Source organism: Paroedura picta, chromosome 4 (assembly GCF_049243985.1).
Source record: "Paroedura picta isolate Pp20150507F chromosome 4, Ppicta_v3.0, whole genome shotgun sequence".
NCBI lineage: Eukaryota > Metazoa > Chordata > Lepidosauria > Squamata > Gekkonidae > Paroedura > Paroedura picta.
Window position 1 is genome coordinate 10,124,941 of NC_135372.1, and position 27,315 is coordinate 10,152,255.

Sequence of the window (27,315 nt, forward strand, 5' to 3'; positions counted from 1 at the left end):
TCTCCTGGGTGCTTGAGGCTGATCCTGCACTGAGCAGAGCTGGGACTAGATGGCCTGTGTGGCCCCTTCCCACTCTAGGATTCTAGGAGTCTAGTTCAGCAGTGGGATGGGCTGCCTCAGGAGGTGGGGAGATCCCTCTCACTGACGGTCTTCAAGCAGCGGCTGGACAGATCCTTCTCCTGGGTGCTTGAGGCTGATTCTGCACTGAGCAGGGATGGGACTAGATGGCCTGTGTGGCCCCTTCCCACTCTAGGATTCTAGGAGTCTAGTTCAGCAGTGGAAGGGGCTGCCTCAGGAGGTGGGGAGATCCCTCTCACTGACGGTCTTCAAGCAGCGGCTGGACAGATCCTTCTCCTGGGTGCTTGAGGCTGATCCTGCACTGAGCAGGGATGGGACTAGATGGCCTGTGTGGCCCCTTCCCACTCTAGGATTCTAGGGGCCTTTACGCACGGGGATCTTTGTTGCAAATTGTTTGCGGAATGAAAAATCACCATTTAAAATAGTGGAATTCGTCGTTATGCATACCTGCCTTTGTAGTGGAATCAGTTGCGTTTTTTAGCATTTCCCACAGGCTTCCGGTCTCGGCAGAAATCGCTAGAAAGGAAGCGCTATTGCCAAGCTCGTCCTGCCCCTGGCCGTCAAGCAGCCAATGGGCAGCCGTTAGCATGCTCCCAAATAGCCCCTTTCCCTTTAAGAAAGGTTTAAAAAAAAAAAAAAAACAGACCCATAGCAACGAATTTAGGTAGATTCGTTGCAACGGAGAGACCCATCCAGCTGCCTAATGTGAGCTGTCGTTTGATCGTATGATTGTTGCCACGCTGCCTCGAGTGATAAAAAAAAAATCCTCCCCCCCCTCTCACGGGCCCGATTTTCGGCTGATCTTTAATGTGTAAAAAATAAAGGGACTTTATTTCAGCAAACGGGCTTTTATGTGGTTTGTGCTTAGTGACTAAAGGTAAAGGACTGAAGCCAGGGAAGCCTCTAAACAGAAAGAGGCTCGCTGGTGCGTTTATCCCCGCTCGCTTGGAGAAAAAAAAATGGCGATCGCTTCGCCGGAAGTTTGGAGGACAGGCTCAGGAGGAGGGACTTTGAAGAAACCGCAACAATGGTAACGCACAGGTCTTTATCGCTAGTGTTACAGATTGTTTGCAAGAGTGTAGCGCTTTCCGGAGGGTGAATCCACTTTTTGGGATTCCCCTGAAAGCGCTACAAGAAGCGCTTTTTGCTGATCGGTTTCAGGAGTGTTGCAGATTGTCTACGACGTCGTGCGTTAAGGCAAATCAATAGCGTTTCCAATTAGCAACCATTGTGCGATTTTGAAGCCATGCAAAAAGCCCCTAGGAGTCTAGTTCAGCAGTGGAAGGGGCTGCCTCAGGAGGTGGGGAGATCCCTCTCACTGACGGTCTTCAAGCAGCGGCTGGACAGATCCTTCTCCTGGGTGCTTGAGGCTGATCCTGCACTGAGCTGAGGTGGGACTAGATGGCCTGTGTGGCCCCTTCCCACTCTAGGATTCTAGGAGTCTAGTTCAGCAGTGGGATGGGCTGCCTCAGGGGGTGGGGAGATCCCTCTCACTGACGGTCTTCAAGCAGCGGCTGGACAGATCCTTCTCCTGGGTGCTTGAGGCTGATCCTGCACTGAGCTGAGGTGGGACTAGATGGCCTGTGTGGCCCCTTCCCACTCTAGGATTCTAGGAGTCTAGTTCAGCAGTGGGATGGGCTGCCTCAGGAAGTGGGGAGATCCCTCTCACTGACGGTCTTCAAGCAGCGGCTGGACAGATCCTTCTCCTGGGTGCTTGAGGCTGATCCTGCACTGAGCTGAGGTGGGACTAGATGGCCTGTGTGGCCCCTTCCCACTCTAGGATTCTAGGAGTCTAGTTCAGCAGTGGGATGGGCTGCCTCAGGGGGTGGGGAGATCCCTCTCACTGACGGTCTTCAAGCAGCGGCTGGACAGATCCTTCTCCTGGGTGCTTGAGGCTGATCCTGCACTGAGCTGAGGTGGGACTAGATGGCCTGTGTGGCCCCTTCCCACTCTAGGATTCTAGGAGTCTAGTTCAGCAGTGGGATGGGCTGCCTCAGGAAGTGGGGAGATCCCTCTCACTGACGGTCTTCAAGCAGCGGCTGGACAGATCCTTCTCCTGGGTGCTTGAGGCTGATCCTGCACTGAGCTGAGGTGGGACTAGATGGCCTGTGTGGCCCCTTCCCACTCTAGGATTCTAGGAGTCTAGTTCAGCAGTGGGATGGGCTGCCTCAGGAGGTGGGGAGATCCCTCTCACTGACGGTCTTCAAGCAGCGGCTGGACAGATCCTTCTCCTGGGTGCTTGAGGCTGATCCTGCACTGAGCAGGGGTGGGACTAGATGGCCTCCATGGGCCCTTTTCCCTCTAGGATTCTATGCTTCTATCTACTGGCCTCTCCCAACACGTCACTGGCATTTCCAGTTGTTTTTTCTTTTGTGTCTGTCTGTGTTTGTGTGTTTTAACAAGCCCTTTGACACGGCTGAGGCTCTTCAATGCAAACCAGATGGGGATGGAACTCCTTTGTTTTCTTTGTCTGGGGAACATCCAGATGATTTCCACATCGCTCCTCCAAGCCGTAAACCCTGAGGAGAAGGGAACACAACCATGCGGCAAGGCCCACAGATCGACCGTGGTCCAGTTTTGAGTGGTCATCACTGTCCTGTATAGGGGGGGCTCCAAGCCTGCCAATTCTCTGCACACAAAAGCTGCCTAATCAAGGCAAAGGCAAGACAACCTTTTCTTCCCAACTGGCTTGTTTTCTTGAATGTGCTCCAGCCTAGATAACACCTCTAGGAGACCTAGACCCAGGAACTTGCTAGCGCTAATCCTGACCCCCATCAAGTGCTTTTAGAAAGAGGGTGAATCCAGGGGGCTTTCCGCATTAGTCCAAAATAGCACAATGGTTACTAATTGAAATCACTACAGTTTTGCTGTTATGCACAACGTTGTTGACAATCTGCCACACATCTGAAACCAATCCGCAAAAAGCGCTTCGTTCTAGTCCCTCCCCCTGGCTCACTCCTCTGATCTTCTGGCAAAGCGATCGCCATTTTTTTTTCTCCGAGCGAGCGGAGATCAACGCACCGGCGAGCCTCCGTTTAGCCAGTGAGGCTTCCCCGGCTGCAGTCCCTCTGTTTAAAGTCACCAAGCACAAGCAACGCAGAAGCCCGTTTGCTGATTTATTTTCCCTTTATTTTTCACACTGTTTTCGGACGAAAATCGCGCCCGTGAGGGGGGGGATTTTTTTTTTCACTCAGGGGGAGCATGGCAACGATGAAACGGCAGCTCAAACACCACCTGCTAGCTGGATGGGTCTCTCCGTAGCAACAAATCATCACATATTCGTTGCAATGGGTGTGTTAAAAAAAAAAAAAACCTTTCTTAAAGGGAAAGGGGCTGTTTGGGAGCATGCTAACGGCTGCCCATTGGCTGCTTGACGGCCAGGGGCGGGATGAGCTTGGCAATAGCGCTTCCTGTCTAGCGATTTTTGCCGAGACCGGAACCCTATGGGAAACGATAGAAACGCAACTGGATTCCACTACAAAGGCAGGTATGCATAACGACGAATTCCACTATTTTAAATGGCGATTTTTCGTTCAGCAAACAATTTGCTACATGGATCCTGGTGCGGAAAGCCCCCAGGTTTAGCTTTTGCCAGGCAAGGCTTGACTGACCACTGGAAATTTGATTCGCTCTGCAGATTTTTTAAAAAAACCTTGCTTTGGCTCCAAGTACCCCCACAGCACAAGGAGCTGCACCATGGGACTTAAGGGAAGCCGCAACAGCCGGCTTGTGGTTGGCTCCGCCTCCTGTGGTTGGCGGCTTGCGGTTGGCTCCTCCTTTTGCAACCACCACACCATAGCAGCATTCCAAAGCTGTCCACAGGCTCACAAAAGGTTGGAGAATCCAACCTAGATGTTTGAAATGGCAGACTCGGGGATTATTTATTCATTATTTTTATGGCGTATGCGTAGCGTAAAATGAAGAACAAAAAGGGAACAAAAATCCAGACAGAAAACAAGTCAGGAGCATGAAGGTGGAGTAACAAAATATATAAAGTTGAAATATAAATATTTATTATTATGGCCATATTAATAAGATTTTTTAATAAGGTTATAACGTAACGCTCTGAGTCTGTGCAACAGAAATCTCAAAAATAACTAGATAGATAAATAAATATTGCATGGACAGTTGTAATGGTTGCACATGGTGTGCCCACAGACCAATCGCGTCCATCAGGAGTCAAATAAAATGTTTGCGCACCTATAATGATGCGATATGACAATAAGATCAGGTTGGAAACATAGGAATCATAAAATGTGAGGCTTCCAACTACATCTAGTAATAATGCCAGGTGTAGACCTCACTCAGGATTAAACCTTGGCCTTAGAAAGAGTGGTGGTTCTTGACCATTCTGATTTTTTTTTAAACTGTGAGCTTGACTTTATATGCACAAAAAGTAAATATTTGTATTTTAATAGTATATGTTTTGTTGCTCAACCTTCAGGTTCCTGACGGGTGTCTATAGTGTAGGCAGGAGATCGTACAATCGTCTGGCAGCCAGGCAAGAGACATTCAAGGGTCTCTGTGTAAATACCTTCATTTGCCTTGGAGGTCTCACATCCAAGTACTAACCAAGGTCGCCCGCCTTAGCTTTCAAGATCCTACAAGATCAGGTTTGCCCATGTTATCCAGATCAGGGCTACTCAGAGAATGGACCACAACAACCATCATAGTTTGGAGGAGGGAGCTAGGTTAGATCCCCCCCCCAAAAAATGTTGTCCTCTCTCTAGAACCAAATCATCTTGGAGGCAGAACCTGGAGGTGGAAATGTGCCGTAGGGGAGGAAAGGGATTTCTCCACTGCCTTCCCCAAATCTAATATGGAAAATTAACGGGAGGGAGGGGCAATCATCATGAAAAATTTTGTCCTGCAGAATGGTCAACATGAGGTAGGAGGAATTTTCATTGTGCTTCTTGAAGATAGGGGCCTCAGCTCAGTGGAAATTTGCTTGGTGTGCAGGAGGTCCCGGGTTCAATTCCTGACATCTCCAGTTGAAAGGATCTGGCAGGAGATGATGTGACAGATCTCCCCTGGAGACCCTGGAGAGCTGCTGCTAGTCTGAGTAGAACATACTGAACGTGATGGACCAAGGGCCTGATTTGGTATAAGGTAACTTCATGTGTTCAGAGGTCTTTCAGCAGAGCCACTCATGTCCCTGTAGCCCCAGAAGGGAGAGACTGTAACAGGGAAGGTTGGGCCTGGAAGCAGGGAACCTCACCTCCACTGGAAGCGTCTCACAATCGTAAGCCAGAGTTAGTAATTCTAAAGCAGGGGTGGCCAAACTGTGACTTTCCAGATGTTTGTGGACTACGTGTCCCATGAGCCCCTGCCAGCAGGACCAATTGGCAGGGGCTCAGGGGATGTAGTCCATGAACACCTGGGGGTAGTCTGCACGGGGCTTTTTACCCACTCTCAGAATTAATCCCTCCCGTCTACATGGAATTCAATTTCCATTTTGATTTTGGGTGCTTTAAATTTTTTCTCTGCAGCATGCATGATTGATCTGTAATGACTCTATCTCCCCCCCCCCCATGATATCCAGAAGTGGATATAACCCTTGATATTTGAAAAAATCACTATCAGTAATTGTGCAGATTTCTGCTTTTTGCGAATTAACTTCCTTCTCTGTGCCTTGTAGCAGAACAGTCTTCCCTGATTGGCCAGGGCGTCACTTCAAAGGTTTCCTGGTTTCTGGTTGCAAGGCTTATCTTAAAGTGATTGCACTCCAGAAACCCTAACTTCTCTCAGCAGAGATTTGCCTTTTGTTATTTCCCTCTCCTCTGCTTCTCCAATCCTCCCTCCCCCCACCCCCCGTTCAAGAAAAGAAAGAGACTCTTTCGCATGGCTCCCTTCCTCACTCTGAGCTTCCCCAATCAAGTGCAGAACACTTTTCTGTTTCAATTGGGAGTGGGGGGTACAGAAAGCCCCAAGTTCAAATTGATCTGAATTCAGCAGGATCCACAATGGAAAAAAGTGCAGAATCAGCCCTGGAAAGCCAGTTTGGCCACCCCTGCCCTGAAGGAAAGGGGAGAATACATCCTTACCAGCAGGGGGAGCCAGCAGACACTAGCGATCACCATGATGCCCAACAACTGGACCATCATTTCCACTTCACTGTCCCTCCGGCGCTGCACTGATTCTGCGTCGTGGTAGACCCGACAGAGGGTCACAACGCTGAACGTGTTGAGGAAGAAGGAGAGGCCCACACAGAAGATGCCCAGCAGGGCAAAGATGAGACTGAAGGCCATGTTCCTGGCGTCGTGGAGCAGCGTGAGGAAGCACCAGGAGTTGGGGTACTGTAGAGTGTAGTCCCCCAGGCCCATGATGGGCAGCAGGCCGAGGAAGAACCCCAAAGCCCACACTAAACACACCAAGATCCAGGCCCGGCGTTTGGACATGTTGACAGAGCGGGAGAAGGGCCGGTAGATGCCCAGGAAGCGTTCCCCAGCCATGGTGGCGCCCAGCAAGAGTGGGCACTGCCCAAAGAAGACCATGGCAAGGCCCATGAAGTTGCAGAGGTGGCACCCGGGGTCTACAGTCGTCCAGTTGAACCGGATGAAGTGGTAGGGGACCACGATGCAGACGGTCACCAGCAGGCCCATAAAATCCGTCACCACCAGCCCGCAGAGGAAGACCAGGAAGGAGGACCGGGCGCGGCTGTGCATCTTCCGCGAGGAGTTGACCAGCACGCAGAAGGCAAAGAGGTTGGAGCAGAGGCCGATGAGGCCGAAGATGGTGGAGAACCATGGCGAGTTGAGGTGGTTTTGGTTCTCGTTGCTGGTGTTCTTCCCCCGGAAGCAGGAGCCCAGCTGGCTGGCGTTGCTGAAGTTCTCAGACCCCATCTTCGGGGATTCACGGGGGCCCGTCCCCCTCGCACCAGCTACCACACTCCAAGGCACAGTGTGAAGCAGAGACCGATGGGGACTCCTGAAGGAGGAACACAGCTCCACCTAGGCCTTACGCCATTCATCTTGCTATGGAATGCGAACTCTTCAGACGGACTGGGAGAGAAAGGCAGAAGAGAGTTAGCTCACAGGATTATTCTTCGACTCCACACACACAAACAGGCACATGCACACCAACCAAAATTCTGCACTTTGGAAACTCCAGATATAAAAATCTGCAGTCATTACACACTCCTCACATCCTCCCCAATCTCTTCACTTCTGGGAAGCTAAGTAGGGTCAGCTCTGGTTAAACTTGGGTCCCCATAAACCAGGGGTAGTCAAACTGTGGCCCTCCAGATGTCCATGGACTACAATTCCCAGAAGCCCCTGCCAGCATTTGCTGGCAGGGGCTTCTGGGAATTGTAGTCCATGGACATCTGGAGGGCCGCAGTTTGACTACCCCTGCCATAAACCATCTGCAACTTCATGGCGCTATGGGTCCCTTCTTCCTTCACGTGCACAGTGTTCCTTTGCCTCGGTACACCCTTATTCCGGGCTGGCTACTGAATTTTGGAAGGTGTGGGAATGAGATGGAGGGGCATGCGTGTGGAGAAAGGTCCCCCCAGGCAGTAACCCCTGAGAAACATCCAACCAGCGCCTCCATTTCACCTGCCCCACAGCGGGGATCATCAATGGAGACCCCCTCCTTCATACTCAGGGATCCAGGGCTGCTTCTTCAAGCTCTGAAGCAGGGGAAGGGAAGAACCCTGCCAATTTCAAGGATACTACAATTCCCAGAATGCCTTGGAGTTCCGCAGAATCACAGCCTGCTTAAGCTTGTAGCGTGGGGAAAAGATCTTGATGGTTAGTTGGGGGGTTGCTTAGGAGGGGGAACGAAGATTGTATAGCTGAGAAAGGCTGCCAGCTCTGGGATGGGAAATCCCTGAAGGTTTGGGGATGGAGCCCGAAGGGGGTGGGGCTTAGAGAGGGGAGGGGCCTCTGAGTGACATCAAGGTATAGAGTCCGCCTTCCCAAGCTGCCCTTTTCATCCCAGGGAAGGGATCTCTCCTCTGGAGGACACCTGTCCTTCAAGGAGGTCTCTGGGTCCCACCTGGAGGTCGACAGCTTCTAGAGCTGCGTAAAGACTGAGATCACACTCTTTCCGGCTGGCTTCAGCGCAGCCATAGGAGAGAAGTTCTGACTGAACAAAACTCATCCTTCTTCTGCAGTCTGTTAAAAGAAACCTTTTGGGACTGTCAGCTGGGCCCCGAGTCCTCAGCGATGGGTGACCTTATTGCTGTACATTCTGCTGACTCTCACCAGCCCCTCCCTTCCCCAACAGAGCCATTGTTCTTCTGGCTGTAGCAAAATTCGAGAGCCTTTCCTGGGAAATCAGAGAGGCAATTTTTGGATGAAGGGGTACATGCAGACTCTCCCTCCTCCTAGAAAACTCTTGTTGTCTCCTAGAGTTGCCAACTCTGGATTGGGAAATACCTTGAGGATTGGGGGACAGGTGAGTCTGAGGATGGCCTGGTTTGGGGGACGGGTCTCAGCAGGGTACAATGTCAGAGACTCCTAACTCCAAAGCAGCAATTTCCTCCAAGGGAATTGATCCCTCTTGCCTGGAAATCAACAGTAATTCCAGGCCTCACCTGGAGAGTAGCAACCCTTTTCAAAAGACATCTCCCAAATCTGTGCTCCCCTCTCAGCAGATTTAATGGGAGTATGTGTCTCCAGGATCGAGGGATGCCAGCCTCCAGGTGGACCTGGGGACCACCAGATGACAGAGATCAAGGACGGATGCAGCTAGATCAGGGGAAGTCAAACTGGCAGGGGCTCATGGGAATTGTAGTTCATGGACATCTGGAGGGCCACAGTTTGACTACCCCAGAGCTAGACCTTGGAATCTGGGAGAAAACTTGGATAATTGCTAACATCATCCGACTGATCTGAGAGCTTCCTGCTATGTGTTTCCAAAATCGGAGCGTCCTGCCGCGTCCTAGTTCCAAGGCCAGCTCTCTGGAGGCCAGGACTTTCTGTGCGACCCCACAAGTCCCTACGCAGAAGGAAGAGGGAAGAATTGTCCTGTGACATCTGCCCAACAGATCCAAGGCACATCTGCTTCTGTTTACTCTGAGCCATAAATCAGCTCCAGAAGAGAACCGTTCACGCCCTTCCCGTAAGTGATGCAAGATGGAGACATTCGCCAAGAATCCGGAGTCATGGCGATGGGCTGTCCGCGACCCAGTTGAGGGACCAGCCCGCTGGGATCGATAATCAGCAGCCAAGTCTCATGGAGTATGTTTGAAATTGTAACTTGGAAAGGCACCCACAATGGGATGTTGGGATGAGAAGAACGGAAGAGCTTCCCCAAAAGCCTCCTGGATCCAACCAAGGGTCCATCTTGTTGGGCCTCCTGTTAGTATCCAGGCATCAAAGGTAAAGTACTTCTGAACAAGGAGGCTCTGCTTAGACATAGCCAATGATAGACCACCCTCTAGAGAGATCCACAGGCATGGCCTTGCTGGATTAAACCCAAGATCCGTCTAGGCCAGGGATGGCAAAATTGTGACTCTCTAAATGTCCATGGACTACAATTCCCATCCTGGCAGGGTCTCATGGAAATTGTAGTCCATGGGCATCAGGGTCGAGTCTGCACTGGAGTATTTATCCTCTCCATGCCTGAATAAACCCCTCTCTGCACTTTATTCCATTTCCATTTTGATTTTGCCGCTTTAAATTTTCCCTCTGCAACATCCTTGATCAAGTCGGCAGTGAGGCTACCTTTTCTCCACAATATCCAGGAGTGGATATAAGTTGCTACATCTGAGAAAAGCACTTAGAAACCCCCAGTATTACAAGTGTAGATGTCGGCATTTTGCCGGATTAACTTCCCTCTCCTTCTCCGTGCCTCCAACGCTGATGTAGCGCGGTAGTTTGTCACTGATTGGTCAGGACATCAATGCAAAGACTGCAGGAAAACTGGGGTTCCTGGTTGCCAGTCCCTCACAAGTGTTTTTTGCCCTCATATTTGGGATCATTTTTAAGTGGCTGTGCTCCAAAAGCCCACTCAGAGATTTGCCTTTGGGAGTTCCTTTTCTCTCCCCCCCCCCCACACCCGGCTCCTCCATTCTGATGCTCATTCTCCCCCTACCCCACCCCTCACAGGTGGAAGAAAAATTAAAATAAACAAGCAACCTCGTGCTCCACTTGGCCCTCCCCCGGCTTGCACTGGCTGAGTTGGGAGACAAAAGGCAGGAAATAAAGCGCTCCTTCAATACCGCCTGGAGCTTCACATGACCACTACTCCCCCCCCATCAGGAAGAAGACTGAAAATTGGGACACGGTGAAGAAGCCACGGGTCGGGAAAAACGAAGGCTGCAGATCTGTTGGAAGATCTGGCTTCAAATCAATTAGAATTCAGCAGGATTGCAACCAGGGTAACTGTGGCTGTCATGTACAGAAGTAGGACACGGCAAGAGGGGAATCCCCCGGTGCCAAAGTGTGCAAGATGGGAGAGACCGGAGAACCCCCAGAAGACCCCCAACATATGCAGTGGCAAACAATGGATCTTCCCACCAGTGTACGTTATTGGTCAGTGCCCCGCATTGGTCAGTTGCATTGCATGCTTCGATCCTAGAATCTTAACATCGCCCACGGCGCCACGGGCGCCGCGGACTAAATAATGCGCTAAGGGCTGGGGGGGAGGAGTTAGGGTGGGCGCTGTCCAGGATGAGGAAGGGTGCCGATTGGCCCCTTCCTCCGGACTGACAATCGGAGGGCCCAATCGGCAGGCGCGAAGCGCCTGCCGATTGAGCCCTCCAATTGGCCACCCACCGGCAAGGCAGCAATTGCCAGCCGCGCGCAGCGGCAAGGGAGCAACCGCAAGCAGCGCACAGCGAGGCTGCCCGTGCCTCCCTTGCTGTGCCACGCCGTTGCTCCCTTCCCGGCCGCCTGATGCGTCGAGAGGCGCAAAGCGCCTCCGACGCATCAGGCTGCCAGCATGCTGGCAATTGCGAGCCGTGCGCAGCCTGCCGGCTCAGGGGCCGCGCACTGCCCCGCTAACGCCCGCTGTATTTCAGGTACAGCGGGCTTGATTACTAGTCATAGAATCATAGAGTTGGAAGGGACCTCATGGGTCATCTAGTCCAACCCCCTGCACTATGCCTTGGACCTTAAGCAGAACTACAAACAGAACAGGCATGATCTGTGTTTTTTTCAACCAGCCCTTCATTAAAAAAAAGAGAGAGAGAGTTTCTCTCCAAAAGGACATCAGAAAGATTCACATCTGAAATATTGGGGTTCAAATTACTCCAGCCTGGTGAAAACTCACCAGGTGTGGTGTGGCTATAAAGACAAAGCAGTATTAATTTTATCCTTATTCCTTTTGCTGTTTAAGAGGTTTTGCAGAAGAAACAAACATAAATCACAGCCACCCTGCACTAAACCATAATACCCTTTTCTATTTCAGCATGACGTAGTGGCTAAGAGCAGTAGCTTCTAATTTGGCTAGCTGGGTTTGATTCCCTCCACATGAAGCCAGCTGGGTGACCTTGGGCTTGTCACAGTCCTGATAGTGCTGTTCTCACAGAGCTGTCAGGGCTCTACCTCACAGGGTGTCTGTTGTGGAGAAAGGAAGGGAAGGTGACTGTAAGCCAATTGGAGACTCCTTTGGGCAGTGACAAGCGAAGTATAAAAACTAAAACTCTTCTTCTTCTTCTTCTTCTTCTTCTTCTTCTTCTTCTTCTTCTTCTTCTTCAGCATCAATTGGTGTGTAAAATATGTTCCACCATGCCTGGCTAAAGTCCTGCTGGCCCCTAGTATCTGACTAGCAACGTGTGGTTTAAGAGCTTCACCCAGTCAGAGGGGATGAATTTTTACTGCCATGTCAGATTATGACAAACCCCACAGCAGATAACAAAAACAGATAACAACCACGGATCAAAATGGCCCCACAAATCACTGCAGGGAACTTGCACTCTGTCAACACCACACCAATCAACACTGTGGCCTGGATCCAGGGATGTTCCACTCCAAAGCATCTCAAAATAGGACACTGCCTTTGTCATTCCCCGTCTGCCTCGTCTGGTCTACAGCTGGGAACAGCAATGAATTCCCAAGAAGGCGGAGGGCTCTGCCAACAGCTGGCTTTCATGCCCACATCGCCAGAGGCAGAATGCATTGGCTGTCCCAAGGGCAAATGGCTCTCAAACTGCAAGGAAATATGCTTTGTTAGCAATCATGAGGCAATGAGGTGTTTGAGCAGGGGTCCGCGACAAAGCGCCCAGGGGCATCTTTCCTGGTGCCCATGTTGCTTTGGCAGCAATGGCTACCTAAACACGGGGATATTTCTTCATTAGATGACTGAAGATAAGCTGCGGCAGCCATTTTGTGGCTGGTTCTAACTCCTGTGGCAGCCATTTTGTGGCTGTGCCCACCACCCTGTATCAGAATTCCAAAGGTGCCTACAGTCTCCAAAAGGTTGGGGACCTCTGTGTTAGATGGGTGGAAAATCGTTCTTCTACTCTGAAGCTCTCTTTATTGACCCTGAGCCAGTCATTCGCAGCCTAACCTACCTCACAGGGTTGTTGTGGAGATAAAACGACAGCAAGGAGAACCACATATTTTGAGGTCCATGGAGTAAGGGCAGAATACAAATATGCTGGACAGATGCTCGAAAGCCCTCCTGATATTATGTGGGGGGGAAGACTGCAGCTACAATGGAGGAGGGGTGGGAAGTGCACTCAGCACATGCTCAATAATACTCTCCTCTTTTGCACATTTCAGGGCGAGGCAGTGGTAATAAACTAGGTTCTCTCTCACCCCAAGCTCTAGCACTGCAGAACAGCAGACTTTTTGTCAACCTATTTCACTGTTAGCATTCCTATCATGAAGTGGGTAAGCCGCGTTGGTCTGAAGCAGCAGGACGAATTTAAGAGTCCAGCGGCACCTTGAAGACCAAGAAAGTTTCTTTCAAGGGATGAGCTTCCGTGTGCATGGACACTGCCTCGGATACAATGCCATGGAATGAAAGTCGTCCGTTCAAACTTATAGGAAGAGTGTGGGAATAAATTAACACGCGGCATAATGAAAATGGTTAAGAGGTTCCAGAGATAAAGAGGGAAAAAAACAGCAATTTGGATTTGTTTATATTTGTTTGTCCTCTCCCTGTGTGCCCCTAGGAGAACACTAAGGGGCTTTTCGCACGCCTTCAAAATCGCACAATGGTTGCCAATTGAAAACGCTACTGATTTGCCATTATGCACAACGTCGTTGACAATCTGCCACACACCTGAAACCGATCCGCAAAAAGCGCTTCCTTGTAGCGCTTTCAGGGAAATCCCCAAAAGGGGATTCACCCTCCGGAAAGCGCTACACTCCTGCAACCAATCTGCAACACTAGCGGGAAAGTTCTGTGCTTCCCCGGCTTCAGTCCCTCCCCAGAGCTGTTTAGTTACTAAGCACAAACAACAGAGAAGCCCGTTTGCTGATGTATTTTCCCTTTATTTTTTACACTGTTTTCGGCCGAAAATCGGGCCCGTGAGGGGGGGGGGGTTTCACTTGGGGGGAGCGTGGCAACGATGAAACGACAGCTCAAACACACCTGCCAGCTGATGGGTCTCTCCGCTGCAACGAATCAACACATATTCGTTGCAATGGGTGTGTTTTTTTTTTAAAAAAAACCTTCCTTAAAGGGAAAGGGGCTGTTTGGGAGCATGCTAATGGCTGCCCATTGGCTGCTTGACGGCCAGGGGCGGGACGAGCTCGGCAATAGCGCTTCCTTTCTAGCGATTTTTGCTGAGACCGGAAGCTTGTGGGAAACGATAGAAACGCAACTGGATTCCACTACAAAGTCAGGTATGCATAATGACGAATTGCACTATTTTAAATGGCGATTTTTCGTTCAGCAAACAATTTGCTACAAGGATCCCGGTGCGGAAAGCGTCTAAGATTGTCAGGGGCTAATATGCTGACAGTCCCTGGCCCCAAAGAAATGCACTGGCCTTTTCTGTCCTGGCCCCAGCCTGGTGGGAGAAGCTGCCTGCGGAGACAGTCCCGCAGGGCCTGTCAAACGGCACTCTTCCACCAGAGCAAAACATCACAAATGGCTTAAAGACATCGGAATGAGAAAAAGGCCGGGGGAGAGATTTTATGGCTTTTATCGTATTTATGGAGAATTTTAAAATGCTGCGCACCACCCTGAGCCTATGAGGGAGGGGCAGTTTATAAATCTACCAAAGGCAGCCCAGAATTCTGGAGGCATTTCAGGAACCAACCCTTAAAATACCAGGGATTTCTCATCTCATCCTATCCAGTAGCCCCCAACCACCCTTTTGTCCCAGTATCCCTTATCCACTTCTGAATGCCAGGAATTTTCTGTTTTCCTTTCGGGATGGCAGCTGACGCCACAGCCTGGGAACCCAGACGGACCCCTGACCTTGTACGGTGACTGACCCAAAGGCCTTTCCCACCCTGGCCAGTATGCCTCCACCCCTTTCCAGAAACCCTGTTTCACATCCCAGTTTAGGTTTGCAAAGATGGAGGTTTCCTTGGCGAAGAACACGGGGCTCCAAAGCCAGAACTGGACGTAGGGAGTGGTTTTAGAGTTCTGCCTAAGTTTTTTGGGGAATAAAACCTGAAAAAAATAGAGAGGAGCAATTAATCTTTGTCCGAATCCTGCAGTTCTCCTCTGGTGTAAGAAGCCGTCCTCTGAAGCTCTGTCAAGGGACATTTCCTTGCACCAGAGAAGGAGAATATGTAGAGCTGTTCTCACAGAGCAGTCCTGTCAGAGCTCTCTCAGTCCCACCTACCTCACAGGGATAGGTGTTGTGGGGAGGGGAAAGGAAGACGAATGGAAGTTGGTTTGAAACTCCTTTGGGCAGTGAAAAGCAGGATATAAAAAACAATTCTTCTTCTTCTTAAAAAATAAATAAGACCAGCAAACAATTTGCAGTGAAGATCCCCCCCCCCCGCTGCCGCGTAAAGCAGACTCAGTGCCAAACCCACCTCAAAAGCAAACATGAAATGACTGTCAGCTCTCCAAAACTATTATGATGTGGAATGAACTTTTCCCTTGAGAAGGAACAGAGACCAAGAACTGTGAAAATATTCTTCTGTTTTTAATCACTCAATGAGAAATGAAGCCATTCCTGCGCCCAAATTAAAGGTCAGACATGCTTTGTCTTAAGAGCCCCGTCCAATCTGGTTTTTACGCAGGGTGGGAATTACTGCCACCCTGCATCTGGCCACGTAGCTCCACCGACACCATAGCATTTCCATCTGGCAGACTGCGGACCCCCACCCTGTCCCTTGTTCCGTCCCGTAGTCTCTGCTGACCCCCAGGGAAGCTGGACAGCTGTGTTAGAGAACAATGTCCTCTAACAATAAAGCAATTTGAATTGCATCAGGAGTGCAGGGAGCCAGTAGAAAACTTCTTCTAGTGCACACTTATTGGAAGGAAAGCTGAGACAGACGATTCATACAGAGATACAACTGGGAGCTTTCTCCAAAAACAGGCCAACTGGGATTGCATCTATGCATGAGGAGTAATTGCATTCCACCTCAGGGCAGAGACTCAAGGCAAACCCAGAATATGCAGGGGAGGGGGAGGGAGAGAGAGAGAGAGAGAGAGAGAGAGAGAGATGATCCCTGGCATGTAAAGTTGCCAACAGAAGAAGAAGAAGAAGAAGAAGAAGAAGAAGAAGAAGAAGAAGAAGAAGAAGAAGAAGAAGAAGAAGAAGAGTTGGTTTTTATATGCCACTTTTCTCTACCCGAAGGAGTCTCAAAGTGGCTTACAATCTCCTTCCCTTTCCTCTCCCCACAACAGACACCCTGTGAGGCAGGTGGGTCTGAGAGAGCCCTGATATTACTGAAGAAGAAGAGTTGGTTCTTATATGCCGCTTTTCTCTGCCTGAAGGAGTCTCAAAGTGGCTTACAATCTCCTTCCCTTTCCTGTGAGGGAGGAGAGGCTGAGAGAGCCCTGATGTCACTGCTCGGTCAGAACACTTTTATCAGAGCCGTGGCAAGCCGAAGGCTACCCAGCTGGCTGCATGTGGGGGAATGTGGAATCAAACCTGGCTCGTCAGATTAGAAGTCCAGGCTCTTAACCACTACAACAAGATGACACCTGGGGATCTCCAGAACAGTTCTGCAGGGCCTGCAAAAGGGAGCTCCGCCAGCAGGCATTTGGTTGAGGTCGACCTAAACCATGGCTTCCAATTGGCCCCCTAAACCCCCCTCCTACTCCGACTGCTACAAATCTATACAACATACTTGGTCAGTAAGAGTTGAGCTGAGGCTCCTTGTAGTTCCACTACTCCTTAATGTTGTTGTTGTTAACATAATTTGTTGTTGTTATTCATCTTATTGTCCTAGAAATGATGTTACCTGGATCGTTTTTCTTGTTCCATGTAAACTGCCCTGAGCCTTCAGAGAGGGCGGTATATAAATACAATCAATCAATCAATATTACAATTAATTTTCAGATGACAGAGATCAATTCCCTATCAAGTATTTTTAGAAAGTGAACAGGGCTTTGGACCAGCAGGGTTTCTGGTTGGTCCTTACAGATCTTATTGGCTGTGCCAGTTTTTAAAAGAAGAAGAGTTGGTATTTATATCCCACCTCTCACAATCTGAAGGAGACTCAAAGCAACTTACAAACATATATCCCTTCCTCTCCCCACAACAGACACCCTGTGAGGTAGGTGGGGATGAGAGAACTCTCTTACAACTGCTCTGTGAGAACAGCTCTAACAAGACTGTGACCCGCCCAAGGTCACCCAGCTGGCTACATGTGGAGGAGCAGGGAATCAAACCTAGCACACCAGATTGAAGGCTGCCCCTCTTAACCACAACCCCCACCTGGTTCTACAGCTCAATAACTTCACAATAACCAAAGAGCAGATGCTGAAGCTGCTGATCTCAGCATTTTTCAGGTCTTCCTCATTTGGTTCAAGTTACCCCTGGCCCTGTAGGCCATTAGCTTATGGGTGCTAAGCTGTGGCAAGGCGTTTAGTTCCTTCATCAGCTGGAACATAAATGCAGTTCCCAGATCTGTGAGCATCTTGCGGAATACCTAGCCGGTGAACAGAGGGAGCCGCGCTTCTGCCATGCTTCAATGTCCTTCAAAGGCATTGCTTCTGAGAATTTTCTTGCCTGGCCCACAGTGATCAAAATATCTTTATTGCACCGCTGGGTTGCTCCGGTAGTTGGCCTTCCAATGTCCACTCCGTTTTTAGAGAACTCTTCTGCGACACCACCCCTTATGGCAGGGGTAGTCAGACTGTGGCCCTCCAGATGTCCATGGACTACAATCCCCAGGAGCCCCTGCCAGCGAATGCTGGCAGGGGGCTCCTGGGAATTGTAGTCCATGGACATCTGGAGGGCCGCAGTTTTACTACCCCTGCCTTATGGAATCACGAGTCTGGATACTTTTAAAAATTAGACTAGTTCCTGAATGTTTTGGGGTGAGGGGGACTTTAGAGGCATGCATTGTGTTTGGGGGGGGGGATTTCTGGCATCGCCTGCACACCTATTTGTTGCTCCAGGAAGTTAGACCTTTTAAAAAAGACAGTCCTGTCCCCAGGAACAAGGAAGAGAGTGGTGGGTTCGAGGGTGGGACATTGGAGGTGGAGGTAGCGCTTCTTCACCTCCATAATTCTCTTTGGCTGGTGGCCTGCTGCGTGTCCACTGAGGGGACAGCGCTTTTTAGGGTGGTGAATCCACCTTTTGAGATTCCCCAACTTGCGCTTTAAAATGACGGATGTAGCGAGCAGTTTGCCAGCCGTACGCGGAAGGTTGACGCCGTCATGCGGAACACCTGGAATATAGCGTCTTCAAATGGTATGTATGATGCCAAATTTGTGCTGTGCAGAATTGCCCCAAGAAACAAAGGCAGATCTCGAATCCATAGCCAGTAGCTAAACAGTGCTAATCAGCTGAGGCGTGGCATTTGTGTGCCGTTTGTGGGTCTTCTGGCAGCCCAGGATGGGAAACAGCGGCTGGACAAGAGGGCCTTTGGGGCTGAGCATCAGTCCTTGACTGGTTACGCGCACGTCCCCAACACTTTGAAGAACAGATCTGCTTCTGGCCCCTCTAACCGCAAGAAACGTCAAGCTGGGAAACTTTATTGCCTTTCCCGGGGGAATAACTTCCAGCCATGCCAGCCGGCAACTTGAAAGAAACGGACCATCTGGGGAAGATTCAGGAAGGCCTCCAAAGATAACGGCTCTCTGAAGCAAGCCATAAGAGGGAACTTTGAAGGGAGCCGAGGAAGGACTACTGCCTTGGGAGTCAGGGGCCTGGCGCCTTCCTCGGTTTCAGGCTTAGCCACAGACCCGGCCTTGATATCAGCAGAAGGTTGCCAACCTCCAGCCAAGAGCTGGAGAGCTCCTGGAATCACAGCTCCTCTCCTGACTGGACCCATCAGTGGTTTCTCTGTTTAAAATATTTATTCCACTTCTCCTGAATGACGGCTTTGGGAAGTGACGTTATACCTGAGGGTGGTCCTTCCCCTCTCTAAACCCTACTCACCCAACCTCCGCCTTCAGATCTCCAGATATTTCTAAACTGGAGTTGGCAACCCCGCCTGTGTTTTATGCCCCAAATCAGCATCTGTCAGCCTGGGTTGCCAGGCTCCAAAAGATGGAAGACAAAGAAAAGGTACGACAGAAGTTGTGTAATAAACTCTCTTTTATTGCAATTGTAACATCTCAATAAGCTCTTTATTTTGTATGAATCCTGGAGCCAGCCAAGAATGAGGTCTGGATTTTACACTCATTTTCAAAACTCCAAGCTTTCTTCAGTGGCTTGCTCCCCAGTCGAGATATTCAACGGTATTTTTTTTCTCCACTTTTCCCAATATCTCAGGGCATTTCCGCACCCTTTAAATGTAGTGAAATGCTTACCTTACGTAGTCGTTATATTCCGGCCCCTCCATATGATGTCGGCAACATGCAGCATCTGGGCAGTAACCAGCCGGCTACATCCATTTTAAAGCGCTAGTTGGGGAATCCCAAAAAATGGATTCCCCAACCTATTTGGCATGAGCTACAGGAGAGTAACCAGCAGGCAACCAACAGAGGGAAGGTACAGAGGCTCAAACGCACTAAACGCACCTGCCTCGTCCCACCCTCGCACCCGTCTCCCTCTCCCTTGTTCCTGGGGACGGAAAATTCTTTTTAAAAATGGCTAACTTCCTGGAGCAACAAAGATAATTTGGGGAGTCCTGTCCATAGATCAGGATCTCCAAAGGTTAACAGATACACAAGATAATCATAGAATCGTGGAAGGGGCCATGCAGGCCATCTAGCCCCACCCCCTGCGCAATGCAGGATCAGCCTAAACTATCCTTGATAAGTATTTCCTTGATAAGAAAAAAAAAGTGGCCAGGGCATCAGTTCAAAGACCCTACCTTTCCCCTGCAATGTCCAGAAGTGGATATAAGCCTCGATATTTGAAAAATCAGCATCAGTAAATGTGCAGATCATTGCTTTTTGCAAATTAACTTCCTGCCTCGTGACTCCAATGCTATAGTAGAGCAGTCTTCCCTGATTGGCCAGGGCATCAGCTCAAAGACATCCTGGTTGCAAGGCTGGTCTTAAAATTGACTGTACTCCAGAAACCCAAACTTCTCTCATCAGAGATTTACTTCTTGGATTTATTCCCCCTCCTCTGCTGTCTCCAATCCCCCTCACAGTTCAAGAAAAAAGACTCCTGTTGCAATTGGCAACCCCCTCCCTTCTGAGCCTCCCCAATCAAATGCAGAACACTTTCTGTTTCAATTGGGGGAGAGGGATAGAGGAAGACCTGAGTTCAAATCGATCTGAATTCAGCAGGATCCACAACGGAAAGAACAAAGTAAGTGCAGAATCAGGCGAAGTCAAGATTTTGGTCAGGGCCCCAGCTTTCAGTGCAAGACCTTCCTCGTGGTTAGCAGTCACGTCATCCTTGACGAGAAAGAGAAGGAAAGGGTAGAAGATGGGGGATCCAGGTCAAGGGTTACTGAGTCATCCAGAGAATAAACGTGTTTGTGAGGCCCCCTAAACCCAGCTGCATATACGGGATCAAGTGCTTCTGGGAGCATCCGGCAGGCCCACCCTCCAGGAAGAGCTCTGTCACCACAGCATTTTTCTGGCCGCTATCAAATCTCCATCCGTCTTGTTCCTAAACTTCTGATAGCCAAGGACAGTTTTATGCAGGACTGAATGGGAGGTACAGTCCGCTCTCCACAGCCCAAGGAGCTTCATCGTGGAACCAACTCAGATAAGAGGCAAGAAGCTCTGGGAATGTGTTTTTTGCCAGAGCTGGGTTCTCAGCCTCTCCCCTCCCTTCCCGCACAGCTGGCTGCCACTGTGCCGGATTTGAAGCCAAGGAACAGCAAAAGAAAGAGAAAAGGAAAAATGGGAATGAAGAGTGAGAGAGAGAGAAAGTCAGGAAAGAAAAGGAACTGAAAGAAGGAAAGAGGCAGGGATAGAAATGGCAACCCATGCTTGGGGGTTTTGGAGATTGGATCCTAGGAAGGGCAAGGTTTGGGGCATAATGCCATAGAGCAGGGGTGACCAAACTGTGGCTCTCCAGATGTCCATGGACTACAATTCCCATGAGCCAGCATCATGCGGGCTCATGGGAATTGTAGTCCACAAACATCTGAAGAGCCACATGCAGTCCACGGGAATCAGGCGAGCCGCAGTTGAGCCGCTACTGCCATAGAGCCTACTTTCCAGAGTATCCATTCATGGTCCTCCAGATGTTCATGGACTACAATTCCCATGAGCCCCTGCCAGCAAACGCTGGCAGGGGCTCATGGGAATTGTAGTCCATGAACATCTGGAGGACCACAGGTTGACTGCCCCTGCTTTAGAGGAACTGGTCTCAGCAATCTGGAGATCAGCTGTAGAATCCTACAATCACAGAGCTAGAAGGGTCATCTCGTCCACCCTCTGTATAATGCCGGAAACTCAGAACTACCTGCCCACCCACAGTGACCCCAATTCCATGCCCAGATGATGCCAGTCTGGCCTGGAGGAAATTTGCCTCCCATTCCCAAAGGGGCAATCGGCATTTCCCTGGGCATGCAAAAACAGGCCACAAGAGCCAAGGCCCGGCACAATCCCTTCTGCCCACCCACTCACAATCTGCCTAAGTAGTCCCAGGAGATCTCCAGTCCCCAGCTGGAGGCTGGCAACCCTAGGCAAGAAGGCTATGAAGATTAGAAGGCAGGAAGACACAGAGGTGGGGGAAAGAGAAAAATTGCCTTGAAAAGAACTCCTACGTCCAGTGTCGGTGGGATAGACACACGGAGCAGAGGTCCACCAGCAGCTCTTAGCCCCAAGGTAGAGATGGAGCGGTCTGTATGGGGCAGGGAGACTCTGTCTTCTTGGTGCTTGGGGGGCAACAGAGAGGGAGCTCCTGGAGGTCTGGCCCTGCTGGTGCACCTCCTGATAGCACCTGGGTTTTGGCCACTCTGGGGGGGAGAGCGTGATGGAGCGGACACCCCTCAAAATAGTTCATCCTGTGCTAGAGTAGCTGCAGAGGCGAATGAAGGGCCATAAAAGGAAAGCACAAGGAGCAGAGGAGAGTCGGGGGTTGCCTGGCTGGGGATTCCCAGGAAGGGAGAGAACTGGGCCCCACAACCAAAGTTGCCAACCTCCAGGTGGAGATCTGGACATCTATCAGACGGACGATCCCCAGGTGACAGAGATCCGTTCCTGTGGAGGTGATGGAAGCTTCAGAGGGGGCACTCTGGCATGATACCCTTCCAAGCTCCCACCCTCCCCTAAATTCTACCCTCCCCAGGCTTCACCCCCCCCATCACTGATTGACCAGCCTGGAGTTGGTGACCATCATGCTGGCACTAAATCAGACCTCTTGTGTCTTTGGAAAGTTCTGAGGCTTCTGCCAGGAGGGATGTTTGGATTAGGGGCAGCACAACCAGAAGAGGACGCGTTTCCCGTTTCCAGAAATAGCAAAATGGTTTTTGATGCTTAGTAGGGAGCCCGGCCCTTCCCTAGAAGCATGGAACTATTTGACCACAACACAACGCCTGCGACACATTTGGAGCAGGGCTACTGCAACAAAAGGTTTCCTGCACTCCAGCAGTCACTTTGGGTGCCCTGCCCTCATCTCCGCCTGCGTCAACCGTCACCAAATCGTAGCCAGCCTAGGGCAACCTGTACGACAGGGGGGGGGGGCAAAACTGTGGCTCTCCAGATGTCCATGGACTACAATCCCCATGAGCCAGCATCATGCCACATGAGCCATGAGCCCCATGGCCACATGAGCCCCATGAGCCAGCATCAGATGTCCGTGGACTACAATCCCCATGAGCCTGCATCACGCGGGCTCATGGGCATTGTAGTCCACAGACATCTGAAGAGCCACATGCTGGTGGGGGCTCATGGGAATTGTAGTCCATGGACATCTGGACTACATCCACAGTTTGGCTACCTGTGCTGTAGGGTTTTCAAGGGGAGAGACGTCCAGATGCTTTTCACTACCCGAAGGGGTCTCAGAGCGGCTTACGATTGCCTTCCCTTTCCTCTCCCCACAACAGACACCCTGTGAGGTAGGTGAGGCTGAGAGAGCCCTGAGATTACTGAAGAAGGTTGGTTCTTATATGCTGCTTTCCTCTACCCAAAGGAGGCTCAAAGCGGCTTACAGTCGCCTTCCCTTTCCTCTCCCCACAACAGACACCCTGTGAGGTAGGTGAGGCTGAGAGAGCCCTGAGATTACTGAAGAAGGTTGGTTCTTATATGCTGCTTTCCTCTACCCGAAGGAGGCTCAAAGCGGCTTACAGTCACCTTCCCTTTCCTCTCCCCACAACAGACACCCAGTGAGGTGGGTGAGGCTGAGAGAGCCCTGAGATTACTGAAGAAGAAGAAGAGTTGGTTCTTATATGCCGCTTTTCTCGACCTGAAGGAGGCTCAAAGCGGCTTTCAATCACCTTCCCTTTCCTCTCCTCACAACAGACACCCTGTGAGGGAGGTGAGGCTGAGAGAGCCCTGAGATTACTGAAGAAGAAGAAGAGTTGGTTCTTCTATGCCGCTTTTCTCTACCCGAAGGAATCTCAAAGCGGCTTACAGTCACCTTCCCTTTCCTCTCCTCACAACAGACACCCTGCAAGGTTGGTATGCCTGAGAGAGCTCTAAGAGAACTGTGACCGGCCCAAGGTCACCCAGCTGGCTGCATCTGGAGATGGACTGCGGAATCAAACCTGTTTGCCTGGATCAGAGGCTGCCGCTCTGCCTCACAACACTGTGCTGGCTCTCAGAGGTTTTGCCTGCTTCTGTGTGATGACTCCGGGCCTCCCTGGTGTTCTCCCTGTCCAAGAGCTAACCTGGACTGACCCAGCTTAGTTTCTGAGAGCTGGTGAGATCAGGTGGCATTTGCTTTTATAGGAAAAGTCAGTACCTGAGGCGAATGACAAAGTGGATGACCACCCCTGGGCTCCCTCCTCCTGCCCATATATGTGGGTGCAAAGGAATGGACTCAGAATTACTGCTGGTCTTAAGTATTGTTTTATCATTCATAATTTTATCGTTTAATCTTTGCATTTTAAGATGACGTTAACCTCCTTGAGCCTGCTTTCCCTGGAGGGCATGGCCTATAAATTAAACAAGCTGATAAATAAATAGAATATGGCCACCACAAAATGGCTGCAGCAGAAGGCGGAGCCGGCCACAAAATGGCTACCGCAGCTTAACGTGGATCACCCAGTAAAGATGTTGTGGTGGCAGCTGTTGCCAAAGCAACGTTTTAAAGAAACTCTACACTGCCAGTCAAATCTCCAATGGCCAATCAGACGTTTTGCTGGACAGTCCCTGGCTGGCTCCACACGCTTTCTGAAAACATGTGATGGGCACCAGGAAAGGCATGGGCAAGCAAAACTGTGAACTGGACAGCTGTGTTTATGTACCTTATTGTTATTCTATTTTGTATTGCTATGTTTTAATTCCTGGTTTTAATGGATGTTTTTGCATCATCTTGTGCTGGTCTAGGACCGTAATAAAACTAACTGAACTGTGTACAGGGCTAGAATCTCTCCCTTGATAGGACCATAAGATATGTCAGGCAATCAATTGATACACCTTCTAGGAGCTTACCAGCCATGTCTCTGTTCAAAACACTGTTTTGGATGTGCCTCCTGAGTGGAAGGAGGGAAGCCCACTCAGGTTGCCAACGTCCAGGTGGAGGCTGGAGTTCTGGAATTATCGCAAATCTACAGAGATCACCCTGCTATAGGTAGAGTCTGGAAGTCCTTCCCCAAATACTGTTCCCCAATCTCCAGGAATCTCTCTAGTCAGAGTTGGCAACGTCGGCAAACACATAACAGGCAACATCCTTCTACAGCAGGCAAGTCACCTGTACATTAGATTAGAGCGACTGAATGACCAGATTACACCTGATACAAAGATGTGACACTCAGCAAAAGCAGACTGGAAAGGAAAGAACAGTGATTCATTCAGGGACACAACGACAGCCCTCTGCAAATGGGCTTGCGGGAACCTTGGCTTCCCCCCTGAATTTTTAGCGTGCCGTCCAACGCTGTAAATCAACAGTACTTGTTTTGTTTTGACAATACGATTTTGATGGACGATCCCTACTCTTGACTTGCCTTTGTGTATTTGGAAGACGCGCAGATCCGTGTGGCATTCAGTCTGTCTTTGCCAGCATCCAGATCCTGGGAATCAACCAGTATTTAGAAAAACCCCGCTCTAAAGCCAGAACAAATCCATGCCAGGAAGAGCCAGCGAAACAGACAGCCCATTAGCGGAGGGTTTCAAGTGGATCTGGCGGGCTGAAGTGGGTGATATTGTTTCCAAAAAAGAAATGTTTATAAGCCGGGCTCAGAGTGTGCTGAAAAGGGACTTCCAAATATGTAGAGGCTCGAAAGCCGTTCCGACAGAGAAAGATTGCAGTAAAAAAATATTTCACTGGAGGGAGAAAAGATGATCTCTCCTGATGCTGAAGACAAGCAGATCTGAGGGCAGCAGAAATGAAAGAGGACAAGGAAGAAAGGAAATATCACAGGGCTGTTTTTCAGGCACCAGCCCCTGGAAGACTTGGCTGCTAGCAAATTTTTAAAAATCTCCCATAGAGGCCCCTCTAATCTGTGAACCTTTCTGCTGCAGGGAACACACTCTGCGCATGCTCAGAGGCAAACCCCACAAGGGAAACTGATACAGCTTTGCATATATGCCGGGATTGAAACGGACCCTGAAACCCTCCAGCTCTGGAATGCTGCCTAAATTCTTCCTTCTCAAACAAAAGCAACACAAGGTTTCCCCAAGGCCCTTTAGCAGCAGTTTCTACGAATGGCAAGCCAGTGGCATCAGCCTTTTCCCCAGGGCAGAATGCAGAGCAGAGAAAGATCCTTGGTGTGAGGCTGCGATGAGAGAAAAGCACTCTGCACTCACTCAGAGGCACTAAAATTCCTAAGCCCCAAAGGATGTTCTCCCAAAGGATTTTGATATTGCTTCAGGGGGAGGGGGGGGGCAAACAGAAGTTCCCTTTAAGTTGAAAGGGGGGGGGGGAGAGAAATGTTGGTGGAAAATCAGTAGATGGGAAAGAATGTGGTGGAACTGGTCTGGGATTCTTGCCTCCCCTACATTCCTCTGTTACCAAAGGTACAACATGGAGCACCAAAGTCAGGCTCAGTTGTGACTCTGTACACTCTGCACATGATCAGGGGCGCGCTCTTCGTTTAATAAAGCAGCATGCCTGGTCAGAAAACACAATCCAGCTGGGGTCCATACCCAAAGGTCGGACTGTCACCAAAGCCCCTTGATTAATTTCGCAAACCTGAGCTCACTGTGAGTGAAGAAAAGCAGTAGAAGAAACCTATTTCATAGCCAGAAATTGAACTGAGTCAAAGCTGATCACCCAGAACCCGTGAGATAGCCAGCGGTGAAAAGGGTCACATAAAGTTCTAGGAGACCTCCGGGTTCGAATCCCTACTCCCCGCCGCACAGGGGTGAGAAAGAAAACAGAGGAGAAGAGAACAACGTAAGTCGCTTTGGGTCCTTATTGGGGCGAAAGACAGGATATAAATTAGTCAAGGAATATTCTGAATGTCGAAGGAGCTCTACTCTGGGGGAACTGGCAAACCTCTGAACGTGGGGGAGGAATTGAGTGTATCAGAAAAAGGAAACAATCCTCTCGTTTAACTACAGCCTTTCCTACAAAACTAGAGTCCAAGAGCACCTTGAAGAACGACTGAGATTTATTCAAGGCGTGAGCTTTCGAGTGCTTGCACTCGAAAGCTCACGCCTTGAATAAATCTTGGTCGTTCTTCAAGGTGCTCTCGGACCCAAGTTTTGTTGTGCTGCATCAGACCAACACGGCGACCCATTTTGAATCTAATACAACCCTTACAGTGAATTCTAACAAACAAATAGTTTTAACCACTGGTTTCTTTTTAACAAATGAAGTAATGTACAGAAATGTGGACAACAGGATGCCGGCAGCAGACCTAGCGGTTCACCACTAGATGCTGTGACCAGGCACCCACAGAATAAGTCCAAACCGTGATCATGATAACCACAAGCGATTCTCCTCAGAATGACACGCATAGGCAACTAAGCACCAATTTCAGCCCCTCCATGCTGCATTGCAACCTTTGATGCCAGCGTCGAACCTCTGAACATGTGCAAAGAAATTTCCGTCTTGTTCCTGCTTCGCAACCCTCCTCCCAAAAAGCTGGAACGAGGGTCCAAATCTCGTCTCTCTCTTTTTTTGGAAATCAAATAACGGTTACAGTTTAAAACACGCACACTTTAAACGAAAACTGGAGCGTTGCTGCAGCTACAAACCTGGGGATGCTTCCGGGCCCCGCGATGAAGTTCTTCTGGACCGAGAAACTGTGAGAACCCGCTGGCTGCCTCTCACTCCCTCTTTGGACTGCATGCGGCAGCTGCGAGCAGAGATGACTATTGAAAGAGGGGAGGGGCCCAGGCGGAGAGGGAGGCTCAGCTGGCAGATGCTGTCTCCTCTGCCCATACAAGCCTGTAGCCTGGCGCTGTGGACTGTCCCAGGGGAGGAGGACTGGGGACATCTGGAAGAAACTGGGGCGGCGGGGGGGGGGAGAGGTTCAGAAGCAGGGGAGGCAGCAGACTGTGGCAAAAGACATGGGTGCTCTGTGATGCAACCGCCCCTCCAAAGGCCCAAGGCTGCAGGCTGAGCTCCGGATGTGAGTCACAGAGCATTGCAAGAGAAGAGAAAGCCGGCTCCAGGCCTCCGAGACCCTGAAGGACCCAATGGCCTCTCTCCTTTCTGTGACTTATTCGACTTGCCTCCCAAGCCTTAACCCTGTTCAAATATGCTAAGACTTTATAGTGAATGTGAGTTTC

General features: G+C 50.1%; 1 protein-coding gene across 1 annotated transcript in view; it reads right to left on the reverse strand.

The window, feature by feature from the left end:
- Positions 1–27,033, reverse strand: part of TBXA2R (thromboxane A2 receptor) — a 31,797-nt gene extending 4,764 nt beyond the window's left edge. Inside the window, exons 1-2 of the mRNA XM_077331805.1 lie at positions 26,779–27,033; positions 6,123–7,079 (exon numbers count right to left, since the gene is read on the reverse strand). Of these exons, the coding sequence (XP_077187920.1) occupies positions 6,123–6,920 (798 nt within the window). The 5' untranslated portion in view covers positions 6,921–7,079; positions 26,779–27,033. The remainder of the gene's footprint in view (positions 1–6,122; positions 7,080–26,778) is intronic.
- Positions 27,034–27,315: the final 282 nt, after the last annotated feature.